The sequence below is a fragment of the Callithrix jacchus genome, chromosome 14 (genome assembly GCF_049354715.1).
Source record: "Callithrix jacchus isolate 240 chromosome 14, calJac240_pri, whole genome shotgun sequence".
Lineage (NCBI taxonomy): Eukaryota > Metazoa > Chordata > Mammalia > Primates > Cebidae > Callithrix > Callithrix jacchus.
In genome coordinates, this window is record NC_133515.1 from 4,628,608 (window position 1) to 4,653,782 (window position 25,175).

Below are 25,175 nucleotides of genomic sequence, written 5' to 3' on the forward strand. Positions count from 1 at the left end.
TGCAGAGCCTGAGAGCCTGGTGGCAGGGATGGCACTCTACCTGGTGGAATGAAGGAGGGCAGAGCTGCTCCCTCCACCAAGGCTCTGCTTCTGCTTCAGAAGGCCAGGGTGCTTCCCAGATCTGTCTCTTTATGAGCTCATCTGTTGTGGGGACTCATGCATTTCCAGAGGCACCCTTTATGTGATTTGACTCTCGCCAAGATACACTGCCACTTCTTTCGATTCCCAGCCTAGGCCACGTGGCTGTGTGGGCCCCTGCAGTGGGGAGGACCTGGGCACTCACAGCATGGGGACATTTTCGGTGTTGGGACACACACCAGGTTACTTGTGAAACAGCCAGATTCATTCTCTGAAGACCACTTCCCCCCAGGGGTCAAGTGAGGTGGTAAGTGAATGACTTGTGTCTGCCTTGGCCCCATCCCCCTGCCCTGCATCTCTTCAGGGACCAGGCTCATTACTTTGGTTATGGCATCACTCATTTCACAGATATGTCCTGAGCACCTACTGTGTGCCAGCCACTGCTCTAGATGCCAGCAAGAACTAGACAGAGGTCCCTGCCCTCAAGGTGCTGACAATCTGCTGGGGGCAGGTGGAGGCAGGGACTGCCAGTCAATAGGTGTATGACGCCAGGGGGTGATAAGTGCCACCGAGACTTAAAAAGCAGGGCAGAGATTTTGCTAAGGAATCAGGACAGCCTCTCAGAGGAGGGTTTTTTGCACTAAGACCTGGCTGAGCAGTGGAGTTCTGGCAGAGGGAAGAATACCTGCAAAGGCCCAGAGGCTGGAACAGCTGTGATGTGTCCAAGACATACACAGAAGAGGCTAGCTCAGCTGGAGGAAGCAAGGGGAGGAGATGAGGTTTTTGAGGTTGGCAGGGCCCTCCCAGTCAGGGCTGTGTTGAATCATAGTGTTTGAGCCAAAGTGGGAAGCCATGTAGAATTTGTTTAATGCATTTGTTTAATGTTTCTTGGCCAGGCAAGTTGGCTCACACGTGTAATCCCAGCATTTTGGGAGGCTGAGGCAGGCAGATCACAAGATCAGGAGTTCAAGACCAGCCTGACCAACATGGTGAAATCTCATCTTTACAAAACATACAAAAATTAGCTGGGCATACTGGTACGTGCCTGTAATCTCAGCTACTTGAGAGGCTGAGGCAGGAGAGTGGCTTGAACCAGGGAGGCAGAGGTTGCAATGAGCCAAGATCATGCCACTGCACTCCAGCCTGGGAAACAGATTGAGATTCTGTCTCAAAATAAAAAAGAAGAAAAAACAAGACATTTCTTCAGATTTTCTTCTAACCAAGGTGGCTTTTCTGATCTTGGTCTGGTCATTGTCAGGGACGTTGTCCCTCCCTGTTTTGTCCTGTAATTCTCCAGGGTCCTTTCTCTAGAGTGGAGGCCTTGGCTGGAGCCAGAGCCACTGGGGAAGAGGAGGCTGGGGATGTTGATTTGCCTTTTTTGTGGTATAGAGTGGCCACTTAGGTAACCTAGCACTGGGTGGCCCTGGACAGTGACTTCCCATCTTCAGGCCTCAGTTTCCCGGTTTGGGGAACAGGAAGGAAGAGGACTCCCCACCCACTACCCAGAACTGTTTAAAGGGCTCTGTGTGGCCTGGTCTGCATGCCTGGCATGGGCCTGGCAAGTCCGCAGCCCCGCTGAGGCCATGCCTGGCTCTAGGCACTGGGATCCAACTGTTGGAAAGGAAAATGTGGTCACTGCCTGTGAGAGCCCCTCACTTAGCAAGGAAGACAGCAACAGACAGACAAACAACTGTACCATGTGAGGTGATGCTGAGGGGCCTGCAGGGAATGGAGCCAGGCTGGCATGTGCCAAGCTCAGGGCCAGACCCTGGGGTGCCACATGGAGCAAGACCAGCCCAAGCTCCTGCCTGTGAGCTCACACTGCAACCCTCGGCCAGTCCTGCCACCTCCACCTTTACCTCATGCCCGGAACCTGCTGATGCTGCCCCCTCTGCAGCTCCCATGTGGTCCTGTCCCTTTGGTTTCCACTGGACCATCACAGCCACCTCCTCCCTGGACCCCTTTCTTTTCTGCCCCCACAAACTGTTTCCAGCCAGTGAAAGCCTGTAAACTCCAGAGTCAGGCGGTGGCGCTCCTGGGCTCAGGGCCTCCCACAACTCCATCTCATTCGGGAAAGGACCAGGTCCCTCCCTGTGGCCCCCAAAGCTTGACCTGTCCCATGACCTACTTGGCCTTTCCTTCCACTTACCCCCTTGCCCACCCTGCTCCAGCCCCATGGCCTCTTCGGTGCCCTTTAACCACATCAAGCACATTTGCACTGCAGGGCATCCACCCTGGCTGTTCCTTCCTCCTGGGTTGCCCTTCCTCCAGAGTGCTACATGGCTCCCTTACCCCTCCTCATGCAAGTCCCTGCTCAGGTGTCCCCTTCTCAGCAAGGCCTGCCTGATCATTTTATTATTATTAATATTATTATTTTGAGACAGAGTCTCATTCTATCGCCCAGGCTGGAGTGCAGTGGCAAAATATTGGCTCACTGCAACCTCCACTTCCCAGGTCCAAGTGATTCTCCTGCCTCAGCCTCCCTAGTAGCTGGGATTATAGGCATGTGCCACCACACCAGGCTTATTTTTTTTGCATTTTTATTAGAGACCGGGTTTCACTATGTTGGCCAGGCTGGTCTTGAACTCCTGACCTCAAGTGATCCACCTGCCTTGGCCTCCAAAAGTGCTGGGATTACAGGTGTAAGCCAGTGCACCCAGCCTATTATTCTTATGTTTGAGACAAGGTCTCTCTCTGTCACCCAGGCTGGAGTGCAGTGGCTTGATCACTCACTGCAGCCTCAGTCTCCCAGGCTCAGGTGATATTTTCTATTTTGGGGGGTAGAGACAGGGTCTCACTAGGTTGCCCAAGCTGGTCTTGAACTTCTGGGCTCAAGTGATAATCCCTCTTTCCCTCCCAAAGGCTGAAATTACAGGCATGAGCCACTGTGCCCAGGCTTGACCACTTTATTGGAAATTCCAGCGTCCCCACCCCTCAGCTCCCTTTTGATCACTGCATTATTTTCCATCTCAGCATTTCTCACCCAACTTAGTAGATGTTTTTTTATTTATCTCACACATTGAGTGCCTCCTTCCTTCTAGAATGTGAGTGCTGCAAGGACAGGGATGTTTCTGAATGTTGGGTGCATTGGCAAGGGCCCCAGGCCCAGCAGAGAGTCAGTCCCTCGTAGATATTGACTCATGCATGGGTCAATGTGTGGGTGGGTGTGATGGGGTCCCTTGTGGGTGAAGTAGATGTTTGCAAAGGAGGACCCTGAGGTTGTGTCAGTCCCAAAGCCTGAGGACTCCTTGGAGGAACGAGGCTCAGTGTGGGAGGCTGGAAGAGAGATGTGGGTAGAGTAGGGTTAGGGGTTGTGTAAGATGGGGGTAAGAGCTGAGCCATGGTTTGAGGCAGGACTGGCTTGGGGGACTCGGGACACTGAGGAGCCTGCTGTGCTGGGATGGGAGGCCAGACTCCCAGAGCCTCCACCATCAGAGCACATCTGCAGAAGGTAGAGGGTAAACTGAGGCAGTGAGGGGCCCTCCCAAATCTGGTAGGTGAAGATTGTGGCAGAGTGGTGAGTGGGAACCAATGGTGGAAGCCTGAGTGTAGGCTGGAGACAGTGAGCGTTCTGGGTCCCCTTCCTGAATCAGGTTTCATTTTGGTGATGATGAAAAGATGCCTGTAGGCCTGGCTATCTCCCCTACTCTGCCCTGGGCCCCTGCATTCCAGCTAAGCAAGCCCCATCCCTTCCCGGGACTGCAGCTTTGATCAGAGCCTGGAGGGGGCGGGACAGGAGGTGAGGGGTTCTGCAGGTGAGTCTGCTCACACTGACAGCTTTGTCACACAGTCGGTCTTGCTTTTCCATTTGGGCTGATTATCTTGTGGGGGAGAATGAGGGCGGTAGTACCCTCTTACTCCCATAAAAGGTCAGAGGATGCAGAGTTGACTGGAAAATCTGAAGTGTCTGGTAGGTCAGGTTAACACTGCCTGTCTCACATGTTAAACAATTCAAAAGATATTTTAAAATATAAAATAAACATTTTAGAGTAGGATACAAAATGTGCCTGCATTTTGGGGATTAAATACTGGACTCCACAGGCATCTGGGCCCTGGGTGGGGCAGAATGCAGCATCTTCCTGCTGCTCTGGGGCTCCTGTCCCCAGGTCTAAGCTGCTTATCTGAAAGATTTCCAGGTGCCTTAGAGCAGGGGTGTAGTGCAGCTGGCAGAGACCACCATCTCACTGAGTCCCTACCATGGGCTGCCCTGGGCTATGAGGGGGCAAGACAGAGGACAGTCTCTGTCTTGTGGAGCTGATACATTCTAGGGGTAGAGGCAGATGCTAAAGAATTATACACACAGCTGGACATGGTAGCTCATGCCTGTAATCCCAGGACTGAGGCGGGTAGATCATGAGGTCAGGAGATCGAGACCATCCTGGCCAAAATGGTGAAACCCCATCTCTACTAAAAATACAAATTAGCCAGGCATGGTGGCAGACACCTGTAGTCCCGGCTACTTGGGAGGCCGAGGCAGGAGAATTGCTTGAACCTGGGAGGTGGAGGTTGCAGTCAGCTGAGATCACACCATTACATTCAACAATAGGAGCAAAACTCTGTTTCAAAAAAAAAATTTTATACACACACACATACACACACACACACACACACACACACACACACACACACACACACGCTTCATATACATTATGAGAGCCCTGAGGGAAGATAAGGCAGAGGCAGGCGAGAGGGCAACAGGACAGGGACAGAGCCTGTGCACACAGGCGAGCCTGGGAAGTTGGGAGGAGAGATTCACCTAGGGACCAGTGAGAGGAGAGATCAGGTGGGGTACTCACCCATGCAAAGGCCCTGAGGTGGAACCATGTCTTGGATTTGAGGATCGGCAGGGGGGCCCATGTGGCTGGGGCACAGAGAGCCCAGGGGTGCCTGGGAGGAGAGGAGGGCAGCCTGGTGATGGGTGTGTCCTGTGGGGACTCTCAGGCCATGAGGAGGCATTGTGGGGGTCAGGAAAGGGATTCAGGCTGTGGACTCCAGAGCCTGCAGGACTGGCTTCTGGGCCCAACTCTGCTTGGTGAACTTAGTGAGAGATTTTACTTCTGTGAGCCTGCATTTCCACATCTGAAAAATGGGGCTCAGAATGGCCACTCCACTGAGGTTGAGGGCGCTGGTGAGCTCAGTGTCAGCATCTTCTCTGGGCCATGGGTTCCTTGTGGTGGCAGCAATGGTGGTGGGGATACCAAGCTGAGCCTCAGGCCACATTTGGTGGTGGGGATTGGTTTTAAGCATCTTTCCTGCTGCAGAAGCCTGTGGGAAAGTGTGGTGAACAGCCATGGGGGAGGTGGAAGCCTGGGAGCCCACTTAGTGCTCCTTCCCATTCCCTGTGGGGTCCAGGACAGGTCAGACAGGAGGGAGGGACCCTCACTCCACAGAGACTAGGCCAGGAGAGGAAAGGCAAGGTCTGGGGGTGAACAGAAAGAATGAGGAGGGATGGAGGTAGAGGGGAGCCAGGACCAGCTTTGGGAGGATAGTAATAATAATAATAAATAGTAATAGGCAAAAACAGCAGCGTCATCCCAGCCCTCCGGGGCAGCAGGACAGGCAGTTAAGAGCTCAGCTTTCAGTGCCTTCCACAAACAACCATCCAGGTTCAAATCCTCGCTGCTTTTCACTGTCTGGGTGCCCTGGACAAGGGCCTTCCCCTCTCTGGGTCTCAGTTTCCCCACTTGTGAATTGGGTTAAGGATGCTTGTGAGGATGGAACAGGATGAGATGCACAGCAGGGCAGGGACCCATGCATCTCTGCAGACAGGCCTGGAGTATGGTGTCCACCCTGTCACTCTAGCTGGGTCACCTTGGTTAATGAGACCCCTCTCTGTGCCTTGTTTTCTATGTCTGTAATGCTGGGCTCTTAATGGCCCCTCCCTCCAGGGTCATATGTGGGACTCTCCTGGAAGAGGGCTGGTACACAATAGGTGCTCAGTCAGTGCTGACTGCTATTGTAATGGTGACCACACTTACTAAGCACTTGCTGTGTGTGCTTTGCCTTGGCTCTGATCTGAGCCACAGTCTCTGGTCCAGGCCTTCCATGCCCTAATTCCTTAAAAATGCCAGAAAGCAGCTACTATCATCACCATCTTTGAACAGAGGAGGAAACTGAGGCACAGCGTGGCTGAGTTGCTCACGCAGGGACACACATTGAGGTCCCAGATTGGGTTAGATCCCCAGTTCACAGACACAGAAAGTGAGGTCACACAGGGCAGGGCATAGGAGCCCTGCTGAGGTTTGGAGCCCTGGGCAGACTGACTGCCAAGCTTGGATCTGGCCTGGAAGCCCAGCCCCTACCCATCCCTCCCTGCCACCTGGGCAGACCCAGCCTTTCTGCTCAGCTCTTCTACCTCCTCCCAGGCCCAGCACTGCCTCTGTGGGCCCCCATGAGGTCAGGAGCTTACGGTGGGAAAGGAGCACCTGTTGGGGGAGCTACCAGTGCTTGAAGCTGCCCAGGAGGGGCTGGGATGGGGCCCCTGCCTGGTCATTATAAACACAGTCATTTCCTCTGTTTGTCCTGCCCTCTGTGCAGTGCCCAGAGGGAAGGGGTGGCCCTGGGCAAACATCTAGAGTGGTGTCCCTTGCCCCCTTCCCTTGGGGGTTTATGGGTGGGAGAGCAGGAGCCCAGGCTTTGGAGGACATCCCCAGCCCCTGTGCTGCTAGCTGGGTCGGCTGCCCACCCTCCAGGCTGCTCCTGCCAGTCCCAGGCATCCCGGACCTCAGGATCTGCCCCACTGTCTGCCCTCTGAGCTTATCAAAAGGTCACATGGCTGATCCTGTTCCTGTGGCTGTGGGAACTGCCTAGTGTCCCAAAGTGGGGAGGGAGCAGGATTGGTGGGGCCACAAGTTCACAATGAAGGGCATGGGGGCAAAGAGGGTGGAGGGAGCTCCAGAAGGACAGAGAGGCTGGAGGACTTAGGACATAGGAAGCAGATCTGGAGTGACAGCAGGCAGAGTGGGGAGATGGGTACGGTTGGGGTTTGTGGATGACCCTAGGAGCTGGGCCTGGAAAACTGTGAGAGAATAGGTTAGGGCCACCAGGGGGTGGGCAGGGCTAGAAAACCGTAAGAGAGCGGTGGGCACTGTTCAGGGCACTGGCATTGGGCTCAGAGAAGGGGCTGGGCAGAGACAAAGGAGCCCCTCCCCCCTGCCTGCCCTTCATCCCAGGCCCCAGGGCAAGCAGGGAAACTGGGCCAACCTCAGGGGCCCTGGCCAGGCCTGGATCTGACCACCCACTGGCCCCTTGGGACCAGTTGAGACAGGTTGGCTGCCAGGTCCCCACCCACCTCCCATGGGGCTCCCACTGCCAAATCAGTTCCTCTGATTGGCTCTTATCGATGGTCCTACCTCAGGGTCTCACCTTCCCAGCTGCTTCCAGGAAAGTAGCCTGAGCCAGGAGAAGGAGCAGGTGTGGAGGAGCCATGTGGATCTGCACATCTTCCATCCTTTCACTAGGGCCATAGGACTGTCTGGGCTAGGCACCATGCCAGGTGTTGGGGAGCCAGCTGGGAACAAGACAGAAACTCCACCTGCGTATCCCCTCATCCATTGTTCTCCATGCTTCCCCTCGTCCAGGAAGCTTCCCTGCTGCCCACCCTGACATCCCTCCAGGGTCTGGTGCTCCCACCACTCCACCCTGACCACTCTGGGCTGCTGCTGCTGCATGGGGACAGGTCTCTGCCCCACATGAACTTCCCATCAGGTCAAAGGCTGTCTGGGTCACTACAGTGGCCACAGAGGAGTTCCATTGCTGAGTGATTACTGAATGAATGAACGAATGAGTAAATGGATGCATTCTTCTCATTTTACAGATGAGTAACCCAATGCCCCCCAGAGGAAAGGTCACCTGCCTGAGGGGTACTTCTGTCCCACCAGCATCAGACCAGGTATGTGCAACTCCAGGGACCAGGCCTGAAACAGCTGGGATGGGGCCTTCCAGGAGAGAAGAACCTGGGCCCCTCCTCCCACAGGAACTGTGGGGACTGCCCCAGCTACCTCACAGCAGCCCTTTGGGTGTTGATCCACAGCACAGAGAGGTGATCACTTGCCCAAGGTCATGGCAGCATGTGGTGGAGAGTGGAACTCTGGCCGCCTGGCTCCCCTTCCCATCCTTCTCCTGGCTTTCTGTGGGATGCCTCCACCAGCATGTCTCTCCTCAGCCCCTTTGTGGGGTTTTGTTTTGTTTTGAGATGGAGTCTCGGTCTGTCACCCAGGCTGGAGTGTGCAGTGGCTTGATCTCAGCTCACTGCAACTTCTGCCTCCTGGGTTCAAGCAATTCCCCTGCCTCAACCTTCCAAACAGCTGGGATTACAGGTGCATGCCATCCTGCCCCAATAATTTTTATATTTTTAGTAGAGATGGGGTTTCACCATGCTGGCCAGGCTGGTCTCGAACTTGGGGTGGTCAGGAAAGGGGTCCTTGCTGCTCTGATAACTAAAGGAGGGGAGGGGCAGCCCTGTGCAGACACTGGGAAGTGAGCTCCAGGCAGAGGGACCAGCCCCCACAAAGGCCCTGAGGTCTCCAGGGGATGAAGACAGAGAGGTGGCAGGGCCTTGTGGGCCCATAAGCGACAGGCAAGAAGGTTCTGAGCAGAGGGATATAGCCCCGCAGGTGCTCACAGGTGCCCTCTGGCTGTGTGTGCCGTGTAGATGGGGCAGAGGGTAAGCAGGGAGACCAGAAGGAGGCTGCTGCCTCCTGTGGGTCCTGGTGAAAGATGAGGGTGAAAGGGACAGGTTACGGGCAGAGGAGGAAGATGCAGGCAGGCTCACTGCTGCCACTCAGCCACCATGATTCCCTCATGCAGGCCACACTGAGACCCCGGCACCATGTTTGGGAAGAGAAAGAAGCGGGTGGAGATCTCTGCACCATCCAACTTTGAGTACTGCATGCACATGGACTTCAACCAGCATGAGCAGAAACCTCATCGGGCTGCCCGCAAGTGGCAGAGCCTGATGGAGGAGTCGCTCGCCGGCCCAAGCCCCTCATCGAGCCTGCCTGCATCACTTCCATCCAGCCCAGGGCCCCCAAGGTATGTGGCACCCACCACCACCTCCCCCAGCCCACCCCTATCCCCAGTGTGGCCTGGCCCTCACCCCACACTCGACCCTGTAACCAACACCTCACTTACATGGAAACAGAGACACAACCCAGACTTCCATCCTGATCCTGGGTCCAAGGCTGGCCCTTTACCCACCCTCCATGCACTGGCTCCAAGTTCTGAGAACCCCATGCCACCCCACCTGAGGCTTCCATGACCCATCTGACAGCCCCACCAGCCTCCAACCTGAGCCTCATTCCCTAGGCACTTTGCTCCTGTCCCCGGACCACACCCATCCCACCCTTGAGCCTTTCCAGAGCTCCTGGCAGTAGGGGACAGACCCATTCCCAGAGGGTGACAGTCCCCAGTGGTCAGGGCTTGGATGGAGGAGCCTTCAGGAGGCACCCGACCCTAACCAGGGGTCCAGGCAAGCTTCTGGGAGGAGGGGACACCATGGCTTAAGTGGAGGAGGAGAGATGGCAGCAGATTTGGGGGAAGCTGGGCTTTCGTGGAGGAAATCACCCCTGTGGAACACTGTGGGCTTTTTGGTTTGGGTTTTTTTTTTTCTGCCATCTAGAGCAAAGTGGCAAGGTTGGGATTTGAACCAACGTCTCTTTGCAAGCCCCATGCTCTTAACCCTTATCCTGGCTCCATGTGAAATTATAAGAGTTGCAGAATTGGTGTCCAGGTGTGGCCTGGCATGAGGCTGGCCTGGCGGGAACCTGTGCTGGGCCTCAGGAAGCCAGCCTCAGAGCTTGGAATCTCTCCCATGGTCAGTGGGGACTGGGAAGGGTCACAGGCCAGGGGGAGCTCGCCAGGTTTGTTTCCAGCGGGTGGAGATGGGTGTGCCTGGACTCACCTCTCCTGGTGCCCAGCCCAGCCTGGCAAGGAGGAGTGCCAAGACCCACAAGTTGGCCATAGACACAAGTGCAGCCTTAATGTGGCAGCCCATTGAAGGGTTCATGTGGCCCACAGAGGGCACTTTTGAATGCCTTGACTTCTTTGCCATCACTTTAAAAGTGGCAGACTTCATTTTCAAAGCTCTTGGCTTCTGGTGACAGACCAGCTGCAGCTGAGTGGCAGCTGCCTTTGCAGGTGTGGCCCTGGCTCTTGTGGGCCACAGGCTGCACCCGACCCCCTCTGCTCCATGCCCTGCCTGGCTCCATGGCTACTGGCATGTGTCTCCAAAATGCCAGCCCCTGCCTGGCTCGCCAGATGGGAGGCCTGGCTGTGACTGTCTCACCAGAAAATAGGGCACCTGAATTTACACACAGTGCCACGTGGCCAGCACTGACCTGGGGCCCCATGGGCGCTTGTGTTTGCTGCCCTTATTTTTTTTGTTTCTCTGCCCCCTGGTTTTGTTTTGAGACAGAGTTCTGCTCTGTCTCCCAGGCTGGAGTGCAGTGACACTACAATCTCAGCTCACTGCAACCTTCGCCTATTGGGTTCAAGCAATTCTCCTGCCTAAGCCTCCTTCCTGCCTCAGCCTCCGGAGTAGCTCCCAAGGGATTACAGGCACCTACCACCATGCCCAGCTAATTTTTGTATTTTTAGTACAGACAGGCTGGTCTCAAACTCCTGACCTCAGGTGATCCTCCTGCCTCAGCCTCCCAAAGTGCTGGGATTACAGGCGCCCACCACCATGCCCAGCTAATTTTTGTATTTTTAGTGCAGACTGTTTTGCCATGTTGGCCAGGATGGTCTTGAACTCTGACCTCAGGTGATCCTCTCACCTCAGCCCCCACAAGGTGTTGGGATGATAGATAGAAGTGAGCCTTTGTACCCGGCCTCAACCCCCTGTTCTAACAGCAAAGTCTGGCCTTGTGTCCACTTTGCTTTCCTGGGGCCCATAGGCAAGGCCTGGCTTCAGGTAGACAGCCATGGCCAGGAGAGATGGGGCAGCAGCAAGCCACGGGCTTTGTGGGATCAATGTTTTCTGCACATTAGAGGCAGGCCTCCAGCTGCAGATGCCTGGCAGCCCTGGGCAGGGTCCCTGTCAGCAGGGCCCATGTACTCAGCTCACTGTGGCCGCTGAACAACCACCTCATCCATCTGTGGTTTAGCAGAAGTTCACTGAGCCGAGGTGGGTGGCAGAATCTGCTGTGCACCAGATTCTGATCTAGGTGCTGAGATATAGTGGGACCCAAAGCAGACAGGAAAAAACAATCCCTGCCCCCAGGAGCACACACCAAGCAGAGCCAGGAGGAGACAGATGCCTGTGTGCTCCATGTCGGCCACTGTCAGGTGATCTAGGTGGAACACAGGCAGGGCAGGGGCTGGCATTTTAGTTGACGGGCGGCCAGTGGAAGCTTGAGCAAAGACCTGAAAGAGTGGAGGGAGAGAGCCACAGGGACGCTAGGAGCTGATGTTCCAGGTAGAGAGAATGGCCAGCACAGAGGCCCTGGAGCAGAGCAGGAGGGGGCAGAGCAGTGAGGACACCCATGTGCCTGGAAATGGAGCAGGGGGCAGAGCAGCTATGTATGACACAACTCAGACCATGGAGGGTGGGGATGGGGGGCCTCAGGATGCCCTGGACACCCTGCCTGGTTCCCACATGGGTTTGTATTTGAAACCCAGCTCCTAGAACCTCCTTGCCCTCTACTTTGGGGCCAGGCATTTGTGACTCTTGATGTCACCCACCCTTGTTCTTCATGGGAGCAGAGAGTGTGGTTTTTGGGCTCAGGAACACTAGTGCCCACAGGAAAGGAAGTGCCAGCCCTGGCCTGGCCCCAGCATCCTGTAATTTGTGGCCATTGGCCTGATTATGTGGTGGGTTGTCTTCTGCCCTCCCCCCGCCTCTACCCCACAGGACAGGACTGTGCCACCCATCTGGGGAACAGGAGAAAAACAAGGGGTGCCTCTCTGGGGTCCCACCCAGCCTAGGGAGGCAGCAGCCGGGCCGTGACCATCACTTCTCTGACCCTGCAGCTGTGTCCCGGCAGGGGAGGTGCCACCACCCATGCCATCCTTACTCCAGGGTATCTCCTCATTGCGTCTCTGTCTTGTCTCTGTGTGTGTCGTGGGGTCCTGTCACTGCATGTTTGATGCCCATCTTGTGTGCCCCACTGCTTGCTGGGCCCCCACCCACCATTTCCAGGGACCCCAGACCATCTTGTGGGGCAGCAAAAGTGCCAAGGATGGGGCTGTCACACTGATGCTGGGCAAGTTTGAGAACATGTTGGTGACACGCTCCAACTCCCTTCAAAGAGCCAGCCTGATGCTGCCTGCCAGTGCCTGTCAGGAAAATTGGATACTGGAGGAGCCAGCTGCCATGGCCAGAGTGGTCCTGGGGAAGGCAGGTAGTCGAGGCTGGATCACCAGTCACAGCGAGGTGGGTGGCAGCAGTGGTGACAGGCAACAGGCGAGGCCAGAGAAGAGGCCCAAGTCTTGCAGGGAGAGCTCAGGGGGCCCCCAGGAGTCCTCCAGGGACAAACGCCCCCTCTCTGGGCCTGATGTTGGCACCCCTCAGCCTGCTGGTCTGACCAGTGGGGCAAAACTGGCAGCTGGCTGGCCCTTTAACATCTACCTGAGGGCTGACACTGACCACCCATCCTGGGTGTGCCCAGGTAACCCATCTCCCACCCCAGGGCCCCCAAGGTCTCCTCCCTGTTGCTCTCCTGTCCCAACCTTCCAGGCCTGCCTGACCCACCACCATCTCATCCTGACCATCCTGTTCCATTGCTGGGCCTCTCCCCTGCTTATGGAGCAGAGCTGGCCCCAGGCACCCTTCACTGACAGTTATCTCTCTCTTCTGTTTCAAAATGAGCCTCATGATGTGGCCCCTAATGGGCCATCAGTGGGTTGCCTGGCCGTTCCCCAGTCCTTCTCCTCCTCCCAGCCTCCCACCTGAGTTTGAGGCTCCCCGCCCTGGAGTACAGGGCCTCCACACCTCAGAGCCACAGCTGGCCCCTCCAGCCTGAGCCCCTGCTGCCTCAACCACCCCTGCTGTTCCTGGGGCCCTGGCCCCCACTCACCACAGTGGGAGCCATAGCACATATTTCATGAGCAGTTTCAGGCTGCCCTGCTGGTTGTGGACCCAGGCTGGGTCCTGATCCAGATTCTACGTGGACAACTTCATCAAGATTGGCAAAGGCTGTCCTGTCTGAATCCTACCTGAAAAACGTCATCACGATTGACAAGGGCTCCATGGGCATTGTGTGCATCGCCACCATGTGCAGCTCAGGCAAGCTGGTGGCTGTCAAGAAGGTGGACCTGCACAAGCAGCAGAGGCATGAGCTGCTCTTCAGCAAGGTGCGGGAGCTGCTGCCCTGCTGTCCTCCCTTCCTGCCCTTCCTTTCTGCCCTCCCTCCTCTTCCTGCCATCCTCCCGCCCAGCCCTCCCTCCTCTCCCTGCTGTCCTGGCCTTATGGCCTGGCGTGGCCTTTCGGCCTGGTCTATCCTTTCAGCCTGGCCTTTTCTTTTGGTCTGGCCTGGTCTTACCTTTCCTTTGGGTCGGGTCTGGCCTCCCCTGGCCTTTTGGTATGGTCTGGTCTTACCTGGTCTTTTGGCCTGGCCTCTGGGTTTCACTTGGCCTTTTGGCCTCGCCTGACCTTTTGGTCTGGTCTGGCCTTTTGAGTGGCCCTTTGAACTGGCCTGGCCTTTTGACCTAGTCTTTTGGCCTTGCCTGGTGCTTTGGTCTGGCCTTACCCTTTGGCCTGTCACTTTGGCCTATCCTGGAATTTTGTCCTGGTCTTTTTTTTTGACCTGGCCTATTCGCCTGCCCTTTTCTTTTGGTCTGACCTGGTCTGGTCTGGCCTGGCCTTTTTGGCTTGCCTGGCCTTCTGTTCTGGCCTGGCCTTTTGACCTAGCCTTTTGGCCTTGCCTGGTCTTTCGGCCTGGCCTTACCTTTTGGCCTGATCCTTTGGCCTACCCTGGAATTTTGCCTTGACTTTGTCCTGGCCTTGTCCTTTGTCCTGGCCTTTTAGCCTGCTCTTACCTTTTGGTCTGACCTGGTCTGGCCTGGCCTTTTGTTCTGGCGTGGCCTTTTGTCCTGGCCTGGTGTTTTGCCCTGGTCTGACCTGGCCTAGCCTTTTGGCCTGGCCTTTTGGTCTGACCTTGCCTTTTGTCCTGGCCTTTTGTCCTGGCATGGCCTTTTGCCCAGGCCTTTTGGCCTGGCGTGCCCTTTTGTCCTGGAATTTTGGTCTGGCCTGGCCTTTTGGCCTCATCTTTTGGCCTGCACTCATCTTTTGGCCTGGACTTTTGGCCTTGACTTGCCTTTTGGCCTGTACTTTGGCCCAGCTTTGCCTTTGGGTCTGGCCTGACCTCACCTTACCTTTGGGCCTGGACTGGACTCGCCTTTTCTTTGGGTTTGGTCTGGCCTTCACCTGCCTTTTGGTCTGACCTGACCTCGCCTGGCCTTTTGGCCTGGCCTCTTGGTTTCTTCTGTCTTTTTGGCCTGGCCTCTTTTCCTTGCCTGGCCTTTTGGCCTAGCCTCTTGGGCTCGCCTGGCCTTTTGGCCTGGACTTAACTTTTGGCCTTTCCTGGCCTGTTTCCCTCACCTTTGGCCTGGCATGGCCTTTTGTCCTGGCCTTTGGGCCTGGCATGGCCTTTTGGCCTGAACTTTTGGTCTGTCCCAGTCTTGTGGCCTGAGCTTTTGACCTGGCCCGGTCATTTGGCCTTGCCTTTTGGCCTGGCCTTATCTTTTGGTATGGCCTGGTCTTTTGGTCTGGCCTGTCCTTTTGGCCTTGCCTTGCTTTTTGGCATACTTTGGCCTTTTGGCCTGATGTGGCCTGGCCTTGTTTTTTGGCCTGGCCTTGTCTTTTGGCCTTACCTGGCCTTTTGGCCTCATCTTTTGGCCTGTCCTGACCTTTTGGCCTCGTCTTTTGGCCTGGCCTTGTCTTTTGGCCTGTCCTTTTGGCCTCATCTTTTGGCCTGTCCTGACCTTTTGGCCTCGTCTTTTGGCCTGGCCTTTTGGCATGGCTTTCCCTTTTGGTCTGGTCTGGCCTCACCTTACCTTTTGGTTTGGCCTGGCCGTGCCTGGTCTTTTGGTCTGCTCTGGTCTTTTGCCTGGCCTTTTGGCCTTGCCTGGCTTTTTTTCCTCATCTTTTGGCCTGGTCTTCTGGCCTGACGTGGTCTTTTGGCCTGGACTGTAGGCCTACCCTGGCATTTTGGCTTAGGATTTCGACCTGGCCTGGTCTTTTGGCCTGGTCTTTTGGTCTGGCCTGTGTGTTTGGCCTGGCCTTGCCTTTTGGTCTGGCCTAGCCTGGTGTTGCCTTTTTGCCTGGCATTACCTTTTGATCTGGCCTGGTCTGGTCTTGCCTTTTGGCCTGGCATTATCTTTTGGTCTGGCCTGGTCTGGTCTTACCTTTTGGCCTGGCCTTACCTTTTGGTCTGGCCTGGTCTTTTGGCCATGCCTTTTTGGCCTACTGTGGTCTTTTGGTTTGGCCTAGTCTTTTGGCCTGACCTTTTGACGTAGCCTTGTCTTTTGGCCTGTCCTTTTTGCCTGGTCTTTCCTTTTGGTTTGGCCTGGCCTCACCTTGCCTTTTGGTCTAGTCTGGCCTTACCTGGCCTTTTGTCCTTCTCTGGTCTTTTGCCTGGCCCTTTGATCTGGCCTGGTTGTCTGATCTGGCCTTACCTTTTGGTCTGGCCTGGCCTGGCCTTACCTATTGGCATAGCCTTGCCTTTTGGCCTGGTCTTTTGGTCTGGCCTGGAGTTCTGGTCTGACCTGGGCTTTTGGAGTGGACTTTTGGTCTGTTGTGGCCTTTTGGCCTGACCTGGACTTTTGGCCTGGACTTTGGTCTGTTGTGGCCTTTTGGTCTGACCTGGACTTTTGGCCTGGACTTTTGGTCTGTCGTGGTCTTTCAGCCTGACCTGGACTTTTGGTCTGTCGTGGCCTTTCAGCCTGACCTGGACTTTTGGCCTTGACTTTGGTCTGATGTGGCCTTTTGGTCTGTCATGGCCTTTTGGCCTGGCCTTCTCCCTCTCCTGGCCTTTTGGCCTAGTCTGGCCTTTTGCCTGGCTTTTTGACCTGGTCTGGCCTTTTGACTTGGCCTTTTAGTCTGACCTTGCCTTTTTCCCTGGCCTGGTCTGACCTTGCCTTTTGGCCTAGCATTTTCGTCTGACCTTGCCTTTTGTCCTGGCCTTTTGGCCAGGCTTGGCCTTTTGTCCTGGCCTGAACTTTTGGCTTGGACTTTGGGCATGGCCTTTTGGTCTGTCGTGGTCTTTTGGTCTGGCCTGACCTGAACTTTGGCCTGGACTTTGGGCATGGCCTTTTGGCCTGAGCTTGCCTTTTGGCCTGTCTTTTTGGCCTGTCCTTTTGGCCTGGCCTGGTCTGAACATTTGGCCTCATCTTTTGTCCTGGCCTGACCTTTTGGTCTGGCCTGGCCTTTTGGCCTTGCCTTACATTTTGGTCTGTACTTTTGGCCTGGTCTTTCCTTTGGGTCTAGCCTGGCCTCGCCTTACCTCTGGGCCTGAGCTGGTCTGGCCTTTCCTTTGGGTCTGGCCTGGCCTCCCCTTTCCTTTGGGTTTAGGTTGGTCTTCCCTTACCTTTTGGCCTGACCTGACTTCGCCTGGCATTTTGGCCTGGCCTCTTGGGCTCACCTGGCCTTTTGGCCTCACCTGGCCTTTTTTCCTCATCTTTTGGCCTGGCGTGGCCTTTTGTCCTGGTCTTTTGTCCTGGCGTGCATTTTGGCTTGGATTTTGGCCTGGCATGGCCTTTTGGCTTAGGCTTTTGACCTGGCCTGGATTTTGGCATGGTCTTTTGGTCTGGTCTGGCTATTTAGCCTGGTCTTGCCTTTTGATCTGGTGTGGCCTTGCCTTGCTTTTTTGCCTGGCCCTACCTTTTGGCCTGGCTTTATCTTTTGGTCTGGGCTGGCCTTTTGGCCTTTCCTTTCTTTTTGGCCTACCCTGGTCTTTTGGCCTGATGTGGCCTGACCTTGTGTTTTGGGTGGCCTGGACTTTTGGCCTCTTCTTTTCCTGGCCTCACCTTTTGGCCTGGCCTTGTCTTTTGTCCTGTCATTTTGGCCTGGACTCTCCTTTTTGTCTGGTCTGGCCTCACCTTACCTTTTGGTCTAGCCTAGCCTTGCCTGGCATTTTGTCCTGGTCTGGCCTTTTGCCTGGCCTTTTGACCTAGCCTGGTCTTTTTACCTAGCCTTGCCTTTTTGTCCAGCCTGGCCTGGTCTTGCCGTTTGGCCTAGCTTTGCCTTTTGGCCTGGTCTTTTGACGTGGCCTGGTCTTTTGGCCTGGTCGTTTGGCCTGTCGTGGCCTTTTACCTCGTCTGGCCTTTTGGCCACATCTAGCCTGTTGCCTGGCTTTTTGACCTGGCCTGGCCGATTGGTCTGGCCTGCTCTTTTGGCCAGGCCTGGCCTTTCATGCTGGCCTGGCCTTTTGGCCTGGCCTTATCTTTTGGCCTGACATTTTGGTTTGGCATGGTCTTTTGTCCTGGCATGGTCTTTTGTCCTGGCCTTGCTGTTTGGTCTGGCCTGGTCTTTTGGGCTGGCCTGGACTTTAAGCATGGCCTTTTGGTCAGTCCAGGTCTTTTGGCCTGGAGTGGCCTTTTGCCCAGGCCTTTTGGCCTCATCTTTTGGCCCAGTATGATCTTTTGGCCTGGCTGGTTGATCTGGCCTTGCTTTTGGCCTTTACTTTTGGCCTGGCCTTACCTTTTTGCCTGGTCTGGGCTAACCTTACCTTTGGGTCTGGCCTGGTCTCACCATTCCTTTGGGTCTGGTCTGGCCTCACCTTGCATTTTGGTCTGGTCTGGTCTCGCCTTCCTTTGGGCCTAGCCTGGTCTCCCCTTTCCTTTGGGTCTGGCCTGGCCTCTTGGCCTTGTCTGTTTTTTTGGCATGGCCTTTTGGGTTCGCCTGGCCTTTTGGACTAACCTGGCCTTTTGGACTCGTCTGGTCTTGTGCCTGGCCTTTTAACCTGGTCTGGCCTTTTGACCTGGCCTTTTGGTCTTGGCTTTTGGCCTGACCTGGACTTTTGGTCTGGCCTTCTGGTCTGTCCTGGTCTTTAGGCCTGGCCTTTTGTTTTGGCTTGGCCTTTTGGCCTGGCCTTAAGTTTTGGCCTGGCCTCACCTTTTGTCCTGGCCTTTTGGCTAGGGATGGTCTTTTCTCCTGGCCTGGCCTTTTGCCCTTGCCTGGATTGGTCTTACCTTTTGTCCTGGCCTTTCCTTTTGGTCTGGCCTTCCCTTTTGATCTGACCTGGTCTTTTTGCCTGGCCTTTTGGCCTGGCCTCACCTTTTGGCCTCATGTGCCCTTTTGCCTTGACCTTTTGACTTGGCCTGGCCTTTTGGCCTGGTCTTGTCTTTTGGCCTTTCCTTTTGGTCTGTCCTTGCCTTTTGGCAAGCAGCAGAGGTGTGAGCTGCTCTTCAAAAAGGTGCGGGAGGTGTTGCCCTGCTGTACTCCTCTCCCTGCAGTCCTTCCTCCCTGCCCTCCCTCGTCTCCCTGCCATCCTCCCTCCCTGCCCTCCCTCCTCTCCCTGCCATCCTCACACTGTGCCCTCCCTCCTCTCCCTGCACTCCTCTGTGCTGGGCCAGGCCCCCCTCCTTCTCTGACTGCTCCCCACCTCCAGGCCATCTCCTCCACCCCAGATAGGTCCCTGCCTCTGTCCTCAGAGCGTCCTCACCCACGTCTCTGTCCCTGAGTCCCTGACCCAGGGTTCCTCAGCCCGCTGATTCCCCACCCAGTGTCTTCTAGGTCCCTCACACCCACTGAGGCCCACTGGGCTCCAGGGTAAAGTGTCCTTCAGATCTTCCCCCCTGGGTTCCCCGTGACCCACTGGCCTGTGCCAGCAGCTTCTCCCCATGTTTGCACAGCCCATTGTCACCCACTCCAGGCCCCACCCCAGCCTCCAATTGGGTGCCCTCAGCACAGCCCACACAACTACCAAGGGGAAGTTTCTTGCATTCAGGCCCACCCCATCCCCATTCCACCTTAGAGACCCTGGAAATGTCCCACAGCACCCTGACAAGAGGAAGCCTGCACCCCTTTGCCAGGTATAGGGGGCCCCTCTCGACCTGCCATGTATCACAGCACCTGGCTGCACCAGAAGCACCCCACCTGGGTTCCTCATACACCCCCACGTGTATACCTCTTCTCTCATCTTTTCCCAATACCTGCTTGTCCAGGGTCTCAGCCCTGAGCTCAAATGCTCTTCCCACCTCCCCCCAGCACCAGCCCTGGTCTAACCTGAGATACGTGTTGTTCCAGGGGAGTGCACCCAGAAGGGAGGTGTGGGCTTTAGGCTGCCTCTGAGGCACATGTGGCTGTGGCAGTAGTAGGGGAGGGCAGTCCTGGTGGCCCCATGAGCACAAGTTCAATGTATAACTACTGCAAGGGGACCCAGGGGGTGGCAGTGGCTGGGTCTGAGCCAGGCCTGGGCAGCTCTCCTGCCCCTCTCTGCCCCCCCTCCTGCCCCCTTTACCGCTGACCTGGTCCCTGAACAGGTGGTGATTTTGTGGGACTATCAGCAAGAGAACATGGTGATGGACAGCAGCCACCTGGTAGGGGACAAGCTCTGGGTGGTCATGGAGTTCCTGGAAGGAGGTGCCATCACCGACATTGTCACTGACACCAGGTACTTCCAGGGTCTCAGACTCCTCCTGTGACATGAACAGGTTCCTTCCAGACCACTTGGGGTGGGGCCACATCTCCAAACCAGCTGTGCTGCATCCCCCTCGAACCCATGGGCATGGGGTTGTCTTCCATTCCTCCAGCTCCAGAGTTGGGTGAAGTTGCCTCATGTTACTCCCAGCCTAAGGCAGGGCTTCATTCCCCTCATCCCCTGGGGGGCTGTCCACCCGCCTGCTCACCCCATCTGCAGGATGAATGAGGAGCAGATCTCGGCTGTGTGCCTGGCAGTGCTGCAGGCCCTGTTGGTGCTCCACAACCAGGACATCATCCACCAGGACATCAAAAATGAGTCTATCTTGCTGACCCATGATGACAGGGTGAGGAGACAGGTGGTGGGCTGCAGGGCTTGGGGTTCCCATGGTGGGGCTTCTCTGTATCCCCATCTTCTTTGAGGGTAAGTGGGCTCAACACCCTAGGCCTCTGTCAAGGATCCGGGACCTCATCTTTCCCTGATGCAGCCCAGAGTTGGGCTCCAGCTCTTTGGGGGCTCAGTGCAGTGGGAGGACACAGGCTGGTGGGGGCTCTGCAGTGGGAGGACACAGGCTGGTGGGGGCTCTGCAGTGGGAGGACACAGGCTGCTGGGGGCTCTGCAGTGGGAAGGCACAGGCTGGTAGGGGCTCTGCAGTAGGAAGACACTGGCTGGTGGGGGCTCTGCAGTGGGAGGACACAGGCTGCTGGGAGCTCTGCAGTAGGAAGACACTGGCTGGTGGGGGTTCTGCAGTGGGAAGACACTGGCTGGTGGGGGCTCTGCAGTGGGAGGACACAGGCTGGTGGGGGCTCTGCAGTAGGAAGACACTGGCTGGTGGGGGCTCTGCAGTGGGAAGACACTGGCTGGTGGGGGCTCTGCAGTGGGAGGACACAGGCTGCTGGGGGCTCTGCAGTGGGAGGACACAGGCTGCTGGGGGCTCTGCAGTGGGAGGACACAGGCTGGTGGGGGCTCTGCAGTGGGAGGACACAGGCTGGTGGGGGCTCTGCAGTGGGAGGACACAGGCTGGTGGGGGCTCTGCAGTGGGAGGACACAGGCTGGTGGGGGCTCTGCAGTGGGAGGACACAGGCTGGTGGGGGCTCTGCAGTGGGAGGACACAGGCTGCTGGGGGCTCTGCAGTGGGAAGACACTGGTTGGTGGGGGTTCTGCAGTGGGAGGACACAGGCTGGTGGGGGCTCTGCAGTGGGAAGACACTGGCTGGTGGGGGCTCTGCAGTGGGAGGACACAGGCTGGTGGGGGCTCTGCAGTGGGAGGACACAGGCTGGTGGGGGCTCTGCAGTGGGAGGACACAGGCTGGTGGGGGCCCTGCAGTGGGAGGACACAGGCTGGTGGGGGCCCTGCAGTGGGAGGACACAGGCTGGTGGGGGCCCTGCAGTGGGAGGACACAGGCTGGTGGGGGCTCTGCAGTTGGAGGACACAGGCTGGTGGGGGCTCTGCAGTAGGAAGACACTGGCTGGTGGGGGCTCTGCAGTGGGAGGACACAGGCTGGTGGGGGCTCTGCAGTGGGAGGACACAGGCTGGTGGGGGCTCTGCAGTAGGAAGACACTGGCTGGTGGGGGCTCTACAGTGGGAGGACACAGGCTGGTGGGGGCTCTGCAATAGGAAGACACTGGCTGGTGGGGGCTCTGCAGTGGGAGGACACAGGCTGCTGGGGGCTCTGCAGTAGGAAGACACTGGCTGGTGGGGGCTCTGCATTGGGAGGCCACAGGTTATTGGGGGCTCTGTGCAATGGGAGGGCACAGGCTGGTGGGGGCTCTGTGCAGTGAGGGCACAGGGTGGTGGGGGCTATGTGGTGGGAGGACATGGGCTGGTGAGAGGGCACAGGCTGGTAGGGGCTCTGTGCAGTAGGAGGGCACAGGCTGCTGGGGGTTCTGCAGTGGGAGGACACAGGTTGGTGGGTGCTCTGTGTAGTGGGAGGGCACAGGCTGGTCGGGGCTCTGTAGTGGGAGGACACAGGATGGTGGGAGCTCTTCCATCAGCACTGGATGCTGGGCCTAGGAGCAGGGTTCTGGGCAGACAGTGCAGCCCCCACCAGAGCCTTCTCCCCGCACTGAAAAGTCACTGCCTGCCCAGCACCCAGGTCGGGCCATGATCCCAGCCTTATCACTCATACTTTGAACTGAGGTTCTGAACCCAGGCCGTGGCACTTATAATGCAGGGTGGACGTGACTTTCTGTAGAAAAGGACCCTTGACTCCAATGAAATTCTTGCAGAAGTGGATGACTCCATCCCTTTCCCCAAGAAAAATAAAACTGCACCAGTCAGTCTAGGCAGAGGCAGAGTAGCTCTTTTACTGACAGTCTGTGCAAATCTCAGGATGTCTGCAGATATGTTTTGGGGGTGACATTTGTAGGTATTCTGAGGTTGTCCTCCCATGGTTGTGGGGGTATTCTCTGGAGGCAAGACCCATAAAGATCCTCAAAATTTGGAAAGTGGGCCAGGTGCAGTGGCTCACACCTGTAATCCCAGCAATTTGGGAGGCTGAGGTGAATCACGAGGTCAGGAGTTCGAGACCACCCTGACCAACATAGTGAAACCCTGTCTCTAGTAAAAATACAGAAAATTAGCTGGGCATGGTGGCAGTCACCTGTAATCCCAGCTACTTGGGAGGCTGAGGCAGAATTGCTTGAACCTGGAAGGTGGAGACTACAGTGAGCCAAAATTGTGCTATTGCACTCCAACTTGGGCAACAGATCAAGACTCTATCTCAAAAAAAAAAAACATAAAGAGGCCCACAGTTCCTAAGAAGATGTGGGGGTCCTGGTTGTTGTAAAGGTAGGCTGTGGCCCCTCACAGCTCCAGAGCAGGGCTACCTTCCTCTCCAACCCAACCCAAGATGCTCCAGGGCAGCAGGGCACAGGCTTTCAGGGCCACCCATTCCCAGCCCCACCTGGCCTTTGCTGTCTGCAGTACTCAGGCCACTGCCCCCAAGAGTCCTACAGGCTGTCAGGGAGGGAGATGGGGGGATCCTGTGGGAGGTGACTCACCCAAGAGCCCCTACCAGGAGGTGGTAGAGCTCCCCAGGGGTCTGGCTCTGAAGCCCAGCTCTGACCTCTGGGCCACACGTTGTGTGTGAAGCTGAGGAATTGCACAGACAGATGCCCCTGCTCGCCCTTCCACTGTGCCAGCTCTGCTGAACCCACTGCCTCTGTCCTGCTCCAGGTGAAGCTGTCAGACTTCGGGTTCTGTGCCCAGGTGAGCAAAGAAGTGCCCCGGAGGAAGTCGCTGGTCGACAAACCCTACTGGACGGCCCCAGAGCTCATCTCCCACCTTCCCTACAGGCCAGAAGTGAGCCCTGGGGTGGCTTGGAGTTGTCCTGCTGTCATCAGCTCTAGTCCACCTGCAGTGCCAGCGGGAGGTGGGGCTCAGCCTGTGGAGTCATTGCTGGGAATGGTGCTCTGGATGAGGAGGTACTGCAGACATGTGTATGTTCATTCATTCATTCTTTTTTTTTCCTTTCTTTTTGAAATGGAGTCTCGCTCTGTTGCCCAGGCTGGAGTGCAGTGGTGTAATCTTGGCTCGCTGCAAGCTCTGCCTCCCTGGGTTCAAGTGATTCTCCTGCCTCAGCCTCCTAAGTAGCTGGGATTACAGGTGCCCGCAACCATGCCAAGCTAATTTTTGTATTTTTAGTAGAGATGGGGTTTCATCATGTTGGCCAGGCTGATCTCCAGCTCCTGACCTCAGGTGATCTTCCTGCCTTGGCCTCCCAAAGTGCTGGGATTACAACCATGAGCCACTGCTTCCAACCTTGGCTCTGATTTCTGAGTGATGTCTTCAGGCAGGCTGCTTTCTCTTTGTGGGAGCAGAGCCCACCCCAGCAGTTACGGGAAATGTCTCCTGCCTATGGACTCGCCTCTTTCCCTGGCTGTTTTGGGTAAAGTCCTCAGCTTGGCTTATAAAGCCTGAGCAGGTGCACACTGCCTTGCCTTAGATAGGATAAAGCAAGAACTGAGCCCACCCTAGATCCTAAGGCACTGAGCTTGATGGAGCCCAGAGTTCCCTCCAGGCCGCTTCCTTCACAGATCTTGAAGCTGAGGTCCAGAGGAAGCGGGGGCAGATCATGGGTGTGCTCCAGGTAAAGAGGGCTGATCTTGGGGCTGGGGTTACAAGGCTCCTCTCCTGCAACCTCTAGGGCCCTAGAGCCAGGGAGGATGAGAGACCAGAGGCCTTTAGTTCAACCCTGGGGCTGGACGAGAGGCTCAGCCTGTGCTGCATCCTGAAGCTGTTCTGGCCAGTCTGAGCCATGGCCCCTTTAAGAGGGGGTAGTGCTTCAGCTTGAGGCAAGGGATGCTGCCAGCGTGCATGCCCTATGGAAGCAGAGACTGCGTGCTTCCTGCAAGGATTATGCAGGAACCGAGCCTCGGCTGGAGGGAGTCCACAGAGGCCATGGCACCATGGTGGGAAGGAGTCCTCAGAGGCCACAGCGTGGCTGGAGGAAGTCAGCAGAAGCAGTGGCACAGTCAGAGGGAGTTTTTTCAGAGAAGCCATCGTGGCTTCCATGTGATGATGGAGGAGGAGGAGGAGGCAGGTCTTTGCAGTAAGTGGTGAAAACTTGTACCCCACTGGGAACCCTCCAGACCTCCCTGCTCCTTCTCCATGGCTCCCTGCTTTCCAGCCCTGACTTCTTTGTGGGCATTTGGGCCCCAGTCATATGCATGGCGGTGGTTGTGGGGTGCTTGCCATGGCAGCATCTGCAACCTGTTTTGCCTGCAAGGCTATGCCCTTGTCTGACCCACATCCAGCATCTAGGAGTGCACAGACCCTGAGCCATGGTGAAGCCCAGGACCTGGGTCTCTCCAAGCCCCACAGCCCTCCGAGCTGGGGTATCCTAATTTTCATTTCCACCTACAGTGTTTGAGTTTCCCCCTTTTCGAAAACCACAGGTACATTTCTACTTTTTTTTAACAGACTGATTCTGGCTGTGTCACCCAGGCTGGAGTGCAGTCAGTCTCAGTTCACTGCAACCTTCACCTCCTGGCTTCAGGCAATTCTGTCTCAGCCTCCTGAGTACCTGGGACTACAGATACCCACCACAATGATGCCAGGCTAATATTTGTATTTTTAGTAGAGATAGGGTTTCACCATATTAGTCAGGCTGGTTTCAAACTCCTGACCTCAGGTAATCCATCCAAGTAGGCCTCCCAAAGTGCTGGGATTACAGGTGTGAGTCACTTTGCCTGGCGAGTTAGTTTCCTAATGAATCGTTAATTTTGAGAACCTAATCTCTTATCTGTTGTTTGACTTTATGTCTGCAGAATTGTCTGGTCGGGTTCTAGATTGGATTCTTCTGCTACTTTGTAGTGTTTTTTGTGTACCCATTGGTCTTGCCATTTCAGATTCTTCTGAGTACGTGGGCCCACCTGCTCTGAGCTGGCTTAGAGAAGGAGGAGTAGTCGCCCGCCACCCATTCTGGAGGTTGGAGCCTGCAGTATCGCCTTGCCTCGCTGTTTTGGTTGGTGGTAGTGACTGAGACTACAGCACAACTGGAAAGGTAAAAAGATG

The 25,175-nt window shown here is 56.1% G+C and overlaps 1 protein-coding gene across 5 annotated transcripts in view; it reads left to right on the plus strand.

Moving 5' to 3' along the window:
• LOC144579136 (serine/threonine-protein kinase PAK 4-like) overlaps positions 1–25,175 on the plus strand; it is a 118,098-nt gene that overhangs the window by 39,401 nt on the left and 53,522 nt on the right. The window contains exons 9-15 of one of the 5 annotated variants that reach the window (XM_078348381.1): positions 7,895–7,969; positions 8,887–13,371; positions 19,501–19,631; positions 19,878–20,004; positions 22,836–22,868; positions 22,955–23,083; positions 25,010–25,164. In XM_078348381.1, coding sequence (XP_078204507.1) covers positions 13,267–13,371; positions 19,501–19,631; positions 19,878–20,004; positions 22,836–22,868; positions 22,955–23,008 — 450 coding nt within the window. In that variant the 5' untranslated portion in view covers positions 7,895–7,969; positions 8,887–13,266 and the 3' untranslated portion in view covers positions 23,009–23,083; positions 25,010–25,164. Of the gene's footprint in view, positions 1–7,894; positions 7,970–8,886; positions 18,432–19,500; positions 19,632–19,877; positions 20,005–22,835; positions 25,165–25,175 lie in introns of those variants that run through there. The other 4 variants (XM_078348380.1, XM_078348382.1, XM_078348379.1 and 1 more) reach the window with 4 other exon arrangements.